The 11,645-nt window shown below is 39.2% G+C and overlaps 1 protein-coding gene across 1 annotated transcript in view; it reads right to left on the reverse strand.

The window, feature by feature from the left end:
• Positions 1-10,941, reverse strand: part of LOC138977886 (orexin receptor type 2-like) — a 33,791-nt gene extending 22,850 nt beyond the window's left edge. Inside the window, exon 1 of the mRNA XM_070350491.1 lies at positions 10,753-10,941. Within this exon, the coding sequence (XP_070206592.1) occupies positions 10,753-10,941 (189 nt within the window). The remainder of the gene's footprint in view (positions 1-10,752) is intronic.
• Positions 10,942-11,645: the final 704 nt, after the last annotated feature.

Consider the following 11,645-nt stretch of genomic DNA (forward strand, 5'->3'; position numbering starts at 1 on the left):
AAAACACGTCAGAATACATTAACAAGTCGCGTAAGGCGAAAATACAATATTTAGTCAAGTAGCTGTCGAACTGACAGAATGAAACTGAACGCAATGCCATTTTTCAGCAAGACCGTATACTCGTAGCATCGTCAGTCCACCGCTCATGGCAAAGGCAGTGAAATTGACAAGAAGAGCGGGGTAGTAGTTGCGCTAAGAAGGATAGCACGCTTTTCTGTACCTCTCTTTGTTTTAACTTTCTGAGCGTGTTTTTAATCCAAACATATCATATCTATATGTTTTTGGAATCAGGAACCGACAAGGAATAAGATGAAAGTGTTTTGAAATTGATTTGGACAATTTAATTTTGATAATAATTTTTATATATTTAATTTTCAGAGCTTGTTTTTAATCCGAATATAACATATTTATATGTTTTTGGAATCAGCAAATGATGGAGAATAAGATAAACGTAAATTTGGATCGTTTTATACATTTTTATTTTTTTTTACAATTTTCAGATTTTTAATGACCAAAGTCATTAATTAATTTTTAAGCCACCAAGCTGAAATGTAATACCGAAGTCCGGGCTTCGTCGAAGATTACTTGACCAAAATTTCAACCAATTTGGTTGAAAAATGAGGGCGTGACAGTGCCGCCTCAACTTTCACAAAAAGCCGGATATGACGTCATCAAAGACATTTATCAAAAAAATGAAAAAAAACGTATGGGGATTTCATACCCAGGAACTCTCATGTCAAATTTCATAAAGATCGGTCGAGTAGTTTAGTCTGAATCGCTCTACACACACACACAGACACACACACGCACACACACACGCACATACACCACGACCCTCGTTTCGATTCCCCCTCGATGTTAAAATATTTAGTCAAAACTTGACTAAATATAAACAAGTCGCGTAAAGCGAAAATACAATATTTAGTCAAGTAGCTGTCGAACTCACAGAATGAAACTGAACGCAATGCCATTTTTCAGCAAGACCGTATACTCGTAGCATCGTCAGTCCACCGCTCATGGCAAAGGCAGTGAAATTGACAAGAAGAGCGGGGTAGTAGTTGCGCTAAGAAGGATAGCACGCTTTTCTGTACCTCTCTTCGTTTTAACTTTCTGAGCGTGTTTTTAATCCAAACATATCATATCTATATGTTTTTGGAATCAGGAACCGACAAGGAATAAGATGAAAGTGTTTTTAAATTGATTTGGACAATTTAATTTTGATAATAATTTTTATATATTTAATTTTCAGAGCTTGTTTTTAATCCGAATATAACATATTTATATGTTTTTGGAATCAGCAAATGATGGAGAATAAGATAAACGTAAATTTGGATCGTTTTATAAATTTTTATTTTTTTTTACAATTTTCAGATTTTTAATGACCAAAGTCATTAATTAATTTTTAAGCCACCAAGCTGAAATGCAATACCGAAGTCCGGGCTTCGTCGAAGATTACTTGACCAAAATTTCAACCAATTTGGTTGAAAAATGAGGGCGTGACAGTGCCGCCTCAACTTTCACGAAAAGCCGGATATGACGTCATCAAAGACATTTATCCAAAAAATGAAAAAAACGTTCGGGGATTTCATACCCAGGAACTCTCATGTCAAATTTCATAAAGATCGGTCAAGTAGTTTAGTCTGAATCGCTCTACACACACACACACACACACACACACACACACACAGACACACACACACACAGACACACACACACACGCACATACACCACGACCCTCGTTTCGATTCCCCCTCGATGTTAAAATATTTAGTCAAAACTTGACTAAATATAAAAACGGGGGCTGTGACTAATTCACCAGAGTAACAGTTGGGAGTATGGTTCTGTCTTTTAGCAGCAGAAACATCTTCAAAAATAAGATAAAGTACGCGAAAGAAAAACAAAACATAAAGACAACGCGACTGTGACTACCAAACCAGATTAACAGATAAAGTAAAGTTCTGTCTTCTTGCAGCAGATACGTCTTTAAAAAGTAGACCTGTATACAGTCCGCGAACAAAATCAAATCAAATCGAGACTGTGACTACTAAACCAGACTTACAGTTGGAATAGAGTCTTCTTGTTTTTCCATAAGAAGGCTATAGTAGGCAAAAAAAGCATAACGGAAACTAACCTGTCACTACTTTAACAGACTTACAGTGGAATTATAGTTCTGACTTCTAAAATAGTAGCTGAAACATATCAATAATAGTAAAGCTACAGTACGCTAAACAAGTCGCGTAAGGCGAAAATACAACATTTAGTCAAGCTGTCGAACTCACAGAATGAAACTGAACGCAATGCAATTTTTCAGCAAGACCGTATACTCGTAGCATTGTAAGTCCACCGCTCGTGGCAAAGGCAGTGAAATTGACAAGAAGAGCGGGGTAGTAGTTGCGCTGAGAAAGATAGCACGCTTTTCTGTACCTCTCTTCGTTTTAACTTTCTGAGCGTGTTTTTAATCCAAACATATCATATCTATTATGTTTTTGGAATCAGGAACCGACAAGGAATAAGATGAAAGTGTTTTTAATTTGATTTCGAAAATTTAATTTTGATCATAATATTTATATTTTTAATTTTCAGAGCTTGTTTTTAATCCAAATATAACATATTTATATGTTTTTTTGAATCAGAAAATGATGAAGAATAAGATGAACGTAAATTTGGATCGTTTTATAAAAATATTATTTGTTTTACAATTTTCAGATTTTTAATGACCAAAGTCATTAATTAATTTTTAAGCCCCCAAGCTGAAATGCAATACCGAAGTCCGGCCTTCGTCGAAGATTGCTTGGCCAAAATTTCAATCAATTTGATTGAAAAATGAGGGTGTGACAGTGCTGCCTCAACTTTTACAAAAAGCCGGATATGACGTCATCAAAGGTATTTATCGAAAAAAAGACAAAACCGTCCTGGGATATCATTCCCAGGAACTCTCATGTAAAATTTCATAAAGATCGATCCAGTAGTTAGGTCTGAATCGCTCTACACACACACACGCACAGACAGACAGACAGACAGACACACACAGACACACAGACACACACAGACACACAGACACACACACACGCACGCACGCACGCACGCACACACACCATGACCCTCGTCTCGATTCCCTCTCTATGTTAAAACATTTAGTCAAAACTTGACTAAATGTAATAAAAACCCACACACATAAAAAGGGCGTCCTGTCCAGACGTTATACGTAGAGTATACGTAGTGCAAGATATACCTTCAAAAAGATGCTACAAGCAGTATGCGAAAAAGCATAACTAAAACAGCAAGTTCTAGTTCAAACCAGCAAAGCAAGGAAGCTGCGTGGCCTATGGTGCGAAATGTATAACACTCGGCAGGACAGTTTGATGGACAACTAGACATCCAATTAGAGTCCGCCACGACGGGAAGTAATGACGAGGCATTCCTCTTGTCTTCCCTAGCTAAGGAATGACCTGCCAGTCAAAAAAACGGAATGATTGTTGAAAGTGTTCGCTGGGTATGTGTGTATAAGCCTATATAGTGTGTATAGCATATATGAATAGTGTGTGAAAAGTACATGTGGTGATTTTTGTCCGTATGGTTAATTGTTTTATGTAGGGTGTACATTTATATGTTCTATTCTGTATATGTTCTTTTGTAAAGGGCCTAGAGCCATAGGTTAGGCACTTAAAAATGTCCAGTTATTATTATTATTAGTAGTAGTAGTAGTAGTAGTAGTAGTAGTAGTATTAATACTGTTGTTGTTGGTGGTGGTGTTAGTAGTGGTGGTGATGATAATTGCGGTGCGTGTAATATGTGACCCTCCACCACGGAATGGGTCGCATGTCACCTTTGCATGATTTTCTTATTTTTACATTTTCCGAAAGAGTTTTTGATGCTCTATCCAGTGGTGAAAACCGTTTTAGAAAAGAGCGAAAACTGTTTGAGTTATAAGCCTGTGACTAAGGTGACCCTCACACTGTTACCAGACACTCCCCGGACTTATATTAAGCCTAGCGCAGAACGGTGCGAGGTGACATGCGACTCATTTCGTGGTGGAGGGTCACATATGTGGTTCTGTTTGTATGTGACTCGTTGATTTCCATTCACTCTGTATCTGTCTATGTCTCTCTATGTCTCTCTCCCCCTCTCTATATAGGACTATTGTTTTCAACTCGACTCAGTTTTACTGCGGCCTGTTTCGATCTCTCAAGTCGGGCCACACATGCTATGATGTGTAGTGTACACAGATTATCTGTGCTTATCACTAATGGTTTGGATTTGAAGTTGTTTGATTCCTAAGAACAACCAATTGTGCAGTATGGTGCTGAGCTGTGGGGACTGGATAAGGCTGCTTTGCAATGTGAAAAACATGTGAACAAGTCCTTTTATTTGCATTGAAGAAGTTCTTAGATTTCGAATGCGAACACCCAATGATCTTGTATATATGGTGAAACAAACAGATATCCAATATATATCTGTATTAGCTGGACCATCTAAAAGCACATGCATACGCAAATATTTTGTTTACGAATGTAAACGATGGCAGTGATTCTATTGGATGCAGATTCTCTTGGGGGGGAGGGGGGGAGCGACGTAAACGAAAAAACGTTGTATAAAATGGATGAGAGTGGTTAAAAGAACTGGGCCTCTAGTGTCCGTTGTTTACTGTTTCAATACGGGTTTGGTTGTGTGTGGTTGAACCAGGGCGTTGTTAATGAAAAACATATGTGTTGCGTGTTTTAGGGAAAGGTTGATTGATTGTAGATGGCGAGAGTGGGGTTATCATGTACAGACTAGTGAAAGATGTGTTGTCTCTCAGACATTTCGTACCGTACATGACATCAAACCCTACCTTTTGTTGAATGTGGATAGGCATTTAACATTTCGTATAACTAGGTTTCGACTGGGTATTTCATAAATTGATGTGCATGCCTACCGATATAAAAGACAAAATGCCGATGATTCGATGTGTCCGCTTTGTAACGAAATTCAAGAAGATGAAATCCATTTTTATTTTGTTTTGCCCACATTTGAACAATTTAAGAGAACAATTAAAATATTATAAAAACCCAAGCCTTTTTTGACTAAAGTTGCAATTAACCTCATCGAGAGAGAGAGAGAGAGAGAGAGAGAGAGAGAGAGAGAGAGAGAGAGAGAGAGAGAGAGAGAGAGAGAGAGAGAGAGAGAGAGAGAGAGAGAGAGAGAGAGAGAGAGAGAGAGAGAGTGAGAGATGAATTTATAAATGCTGTGTGGATGTCAACATACTCATCTCTTGGTATGCTTTCGCCGCACATCATTCGTACATTATTCCCAGAAATACAGGCTTTACTTATCAGATTTCTGGACAAGCCGTTATCTCTCTCCTCCCATTCAGACAGACAAATAGCTGCAAACTTTCCATCTGCATGTATACCCTGGGGACCGGCAAAGCCCTGTCGTCTGACGATCTACGAGGGCGGGGAGAAAGAGAGAGAGAGAGAGAGAGAGAGAGAGAGAGAGAGAGAGAGAGAGAGAGAGAGAGAGAGAGAGAGAGAGAGAGAGAGAGAGAGAGAGAGAGAAAGAGAAAGACATAGTGTTTTTTGGTTTTTTTCCAGAATAAGAGAAAAAGGGAGAAGAAATACAAAGCGATACAATTTATATGTATGACAGTAACGTGAACACGTCTAATGGGGCTGCGGGATAAAATTTGTACTTGCTTCAAAAAAAGTAAAAGCAATATTTGTTTCTCACTGGTTATCAGTATTTATCGCTTTGCTTACCGAGATAACTGATACAATAGTCTAACGTATCTAGAACGACCACCAAGGGACTGACCAAAAGTGGGCGTTATAAACAGGTGCTCGCTTCGGAAAGGTGATTTTTTTAAAATCGTCTTGAAACATTTGGGGTGTTCTTTGTCGGCAGGTGGTCGCTCTCAAGAGGGGGTCACAAGGGCAGTTCCGACTTTACCAATACAATTACATCCTTTACGTACTAAATGGAACTGCAACAAGGATAGTTCTGCCTGCTATTCATGTGTCTTTAATACCTGCTACGGTCAAACATAATTATAAGCCGCAGCGATAATTGATGCTTACAACATGTTACTACCAATCAATTTGTGAAGTGCTAAGGAATACCAACCTTATATCCTTTGCTGCAGTATTGTAACTTATAATAATAATAATAAATGCGAATTTATATAGCGCAACATCATAACTTTACAAGTATGCTCTTTGCGCTTGACACATTTAAAATGAAACTTAATTGCCTACTGTTACATACGAGGAAAACAGTCATGTCTTGTTGCAACTGGTTGTTATGGTGCTTTTTGCTAGCTACACAGAATGATTACAGTGGAACATTGTGCTTACCTGAATGCCCGTGGTGGACTATCTGCTGTTATACATACCCCCTGAATGTTCCCCCAAACAGTGATGTCTTTTTTTTTTTTTTTTTTTTTTTTTTTTTTACCTCAGTTGCATGCAAGGCTGCTTCACCCCATCTTTTTTGCCTCTTTCGTCTTTTTTTATATTTAGTCAAGTTTTGACTAAATATTTTAACATCGAGGGGGAATCGAAACGAGGGTCGTGGTGTATGTGCGTGTGTGTGTGCGTGTGTGCGTGTGTGTGTCTGTGTGTGTGTGTAGAGCGATTCAGACTAAACTACTGGACCGATCTTTATGAAATTTGACATGAGAGTTCCTGGGTATGAAATCCCAGAACGTTTTTTTCATTTTTTTGATAAATGTCTTTGATGACGTCATATCCGGCTTTTCGTGAAAGTTGAGGCGGCACTGTCACGCCCTCATTTTTCAACCAAATTGGTTGAAATTTTGGTCACGTAATCTTCGACAAAGCCCGGACTTCGGTATTGCATTTCAGCTTGGTGGCTTAAAAATTAATTAATGACTTTGGTCATTAAAAATCTGAAAATTGTAAAAAGAAATAACAATTTATAAAACGATCCAAATTTACGTTCATCTTATTCTCCATCATTTGCTGATTCCAAAAACATATAAATATGTTATATTCGGATTTGGATTAAAAACACGCTCAGAAAGTTAAAACAAAGAGAGGTACAGAAAAGCGTGCTATCCTTCTTAGCGCAACTACTACCCCGCTCTTCTTGTCAATTTCACTGCCTTTGCCATGAGCGGTGGACTGACGATGCTACGAGTATACGGTCTTGCTGAAAAATGGCATTGCGTTCAGTTTCATTCTGTGAGTTCGACAGCTACTTGACTAAATATTGTATTTTTGCCTTACGCGACTTGTTTTTTTATATTTAGTCAAGTTTTGACTAAATATTTTAACATCGAGGGGGAATCGAAACGAGGGTCGTGGTGTATGTGCGTGTGTGTGTGCGTGTGTGCGTGTGCGTGTGTGTGTGTGTGTGTCTGTGTGTGTGTGTAGAGCGATTCAGACTAAACTACTGGACCGATCTTTATGAAATTTGACATGAGAGTTCCTGGGTATGAAATCCCCATACGTTTTTTTCATTTTTTGGATAAATTTCTTTGATGACGTCATATCCGGCTTTTCGTGAAAGTTGAGGCGGCACTGTCACGCCCTCATTTTTCAACCAAATTGGTTGAAATTTTGGTCAAGTAATCTTCGATGAAGCCCGGGATTCGGTATTGCATTTCAGCTTGGTGGCTTAAAAATTAATTAATGACTTTGGTCATTAAAAATCGGAAAATTGTAAAAAAAAATAAAAATGTATACAACGATCCAAATTTACGTTTATCTTATTCTCCATCATTTGCTGATTCCAAAAACATATAAATATGTTATATTCGGATTAAAAACAAGCTCTGAAAATTAAATATATAACAATTATTATCAAAATTAAATTGTCCAAATCAATTTCAAAACACTTTCATCTTATTCCTTGTCGGTTCCTGATTCCAAAAACATATAGATATGATATGTTTGGATTAAAAACACGCTCAGAAAGTTAAAACAAAGAGAGGTACAGAAAAGCGTGCTATCTTTCTCAGCGCAACTACTACCCCGCTCTTCTTGTCAATTTCACTGCCTTTGCCATGAGCGGTGGACTGACGATGCTACGAGTATACGGTCTTGCTGAAAAATGGCATTGCGTTCAGTTTCATTCTGTGAGTTCGACAGCTACTTGACTAAATATTGTATTTTCGCCTTACGCGACTTGTTTTCTTTTTGGGCGGTGAGCATATCCTTCTTCATTGGTGTTTTTTTTTTCAATGAAATTTTAATTTTGTTTTCTTTTACATTACAGGTTACATTTCCATTAAATTACTTTTTAATTCAACAACAATCTAACTAAGGACAATGGGGATAAACCTTTCGTAGCGCAAGTTCTTGTTGAAATACAATGTCAGTACTGTCTGATAACTAGTTGGCAATGTGATTGTTGCTAACTACACGGGATTATAACACTGAACATGATGCTTACTTGACAATCTAACTAAGGACAATGGGGATAAACCTTTCGTAGCGCAAGTTCTTGTTGAAATACAATTTCAGTAATGTCTTATAACTAGTTGGCAATGTGATTGTTGCTAACTACACGGAATTATAACACTGAACATGATGCTTACTTGACAATCTACTGGTACATACCCCCTGTGTGTTCCCCCAAACAGTTTTGTCTAATTATTATAACGAGTTGTCAATGTGATTGTTGCTAACTTCACGGACTTAATTATACTTGTAAGACTGAAAATGATGCTGAATCTATAGTGCTTTCGCTACATTACCTACATATGGGGTCTACATTCATCTCTTCTTATTACTAGTTGTTAATGTGATTGTAGCTAACTACACGGAATTGTAACACTGACAATTGTGCTTATTTGATTGTATTTGCTGGATTATGAACGGTTGCATATATAGGGAAAAGAGTCACCTTCTGATTACTAGATGTTAATGTGCTTTGTTCTAGCCACACGGAATTATAACACTGAAAATGATGCTGAATATAGTGCTTTCACTACATTACCTACATATGGGGTCAACATTTATCTCTTCCTATTACTAGTTGTCAAAATGATTGTAGCTATAGCAACACGGAATTGTACCACTGAACATTGTGCTTACTGTATTGTTTTTGTCTGGATTATCTACTGTTGGAAATGAGACACAAAATCATTTCTTCTGATTAAAAGTTGTTCATGTGCTTTTTGCTAACTACACGGAATTGTGAGACTGACACTGATGCTTACTCTATTGCTTTAGATGGATTATCTACTGTTACATGCATACAAGGGAAACAATCATCTCTTGTAGTTATTAGCTGTCACTGTTACTCTATTGCTTTAGATGGATTATCTACTGTTACATGCATACAAGGGAGACAATCATCTCTTGTAGTTATTACCTGTCACTGTTACTGTTAATTGCTTCACAGAAGTGTAACAGTGAAGCATGATGCCTTACCTTTTCATGGTTCGTGCAACCAACGCGCCTTGCGACATGTGCGTATGGCATCTGAAAACATCCAATAAGAATTCCCGAAGCGGGCTAAGGGACGCATCAAGAGCTACTTTAAGTCTCCGTGTGTGTGAATGAGTGTATGTGCGCCTTGAGTCGCCTGTTGGTGAGATATGTGCGCGTTATAAATATTCGTATTATTATTATTATTATTATTTATTACTGACCACTGTGCCACCCTGTGACCACTGACCACTGTGCCACCCTGTGACCAAGTGAAATGCGTGTGTCTGCCTTGTGTCTAAACATAATCATACACGCACACACACACGCACACACACACACACACACACACACACACAAACGCACGCACGCACATACCCACATACACAAACACTCACGCACACACACACAAACGCACGCACGCACACACACATACATAAACACACACACACACACACACACACACACAAACACACACATAAACACACACACACACACACACACACACACATTCTTTAACACACCTTAATCACAACATTGTCTGGCACAGTTTAAGCCCAGTCGGCACCAAATTGCACCACTCAGCTTCTTTAAAGTACAAACAACGTAAATGCCCTGGGTGCATGCCCCGGGATGCCCTGTGTCTTCTGGGCGCTTTAAGTTTCGCCTTCGTATATGTTCCATCGTAATGTTTCGCCCTCGGATATGTTCCATCGTAATGTTTCGCCCTCGGATATGTTCCATCGTAATTTGCTTGAGGGGGTCAACACATCCATGTAATATGTTTATAAGGCTGAATGAAGCACGCCTCACTGTCTTCGTTGCGTGTTTAATTCACTGCTGGCAACATGCGATCGTTTCACACACAAACACATATGTGACCCTCCACCACGGAATGAGTCGCATGTCACCTTTGCATGATTTTCATATTTTTACATTTTCCGAAAGAGTTTTTTATGCTCTATCCAGTGGTGAAAACCGTTTTAGAAAAGAGCGAAAACTGTTTGAGTTATAAGCCTGTGACTAAGGTGACCCTCACACTGTATACTAGACACTCCCCAGACTTATATTAAGCCTAGCGCAGAACCGCGCGAGGTGACATGCGACTCATTTCGTGGTAGAGGGTCACATATATGCAACAATCATAAGCAAAATTCTTATGAATACGTTCTGATCACCGACTGTTGGTTTAAACAATGATTTATTCAACCATTTATGGATATACAATATAAAATAAGCAAGTTTAGGATCAACATTACCGACTGTTCAATTCAATTCAATTCAATACAACATTATTGTCTGAATGTACCAAACAGAAATGTTTCTATGTGTTGTAACTATAGCTACACGAAATCGTAACAGTGAAAATGATTCTTACCTTGTTGCCTTTGCTGGAGAAGACCCAGAGCACCAGCCCGTTGCCAAACGTCCCGAACACACTGAGAATGGACAGGATGCAGATCACCGCCAGCTTCTGCTCCCAAGTCGGGTCGTCTCCCGCTGCCTCCTCTGACGCCGTTGCCGATGACGTCATGTTTGGCGCCATGGTGGACGAAGTTGTCGTCATGATTGGTAGAGTGTGTGATTGCTGTGACGTAATATGAAGGAATCTGTGTACCTCACTTTTGTGTGGTCAAAGTATGACCTCTGTTTTGTTTTCGGTGGAGAGACCGAGGGGATTTTTTTTCTTCTGTTTTGTCACTGCAAGAACTGCGTTTTCCTTCCACGAAAAAAAGCGAAGGAAGAAGTGTTCGTACTTCTATGTTGACACTGAAGGCTGTGGATTGTGCAGATCGTTGGCTATTGCATCTAAACGTTGAGAATTGCACGCTCTTTCCTTTCCACGCAGCGTCTTTCCGCTGTCTAACTTGCGTTTGTCCTTTATATCCGCGATCCGCTTCCTCCGCCTCAGACAAGCAGTATGTGTGTTTATGACGCACGCCTTTTCTGCTGTATATATCCTTCTTTCTATTTGTTGCTGGTTGTCGTTTTGTCCTGTACGCTTTAGACGACCAGACGTTTCTCCGTTCACAGACCTCCTAGTGTCCAGCAGGAAACTCGCCCAGTGGTCACCCGGGTCAAGAAGAGGCGGTCGTCGAGTGCTGGACGGAAGCACGCAGCTTGTGCCGGACAACGTGCCGTGTCAGTGTGAATACGCCCTCCCGGTCCCTGGTAATTATCCGTCTTAGCCAGTGATTATTTTCCTCACCTCCACGTTACGGCTGTCTTCCGCTGTTTCCTGACGCAGCACAGCAAGCAATCCTCGAGATT

Source organism: Littorina saxatilis, linkage group LG10 (genome assembly GCF_037325665.1).
Source record: "Littorina saxatilis isolate snail1 linkage group LG10, US_GU_Lsax_2.0, whole genome shotgun sequence".
Taxonomy (NCBI): Eukaryota; Metazoa; Mollusca; class Gastropoda; order Littorinimorpha; family Littorinidae; genus Littorina; species Littorina saxatilis.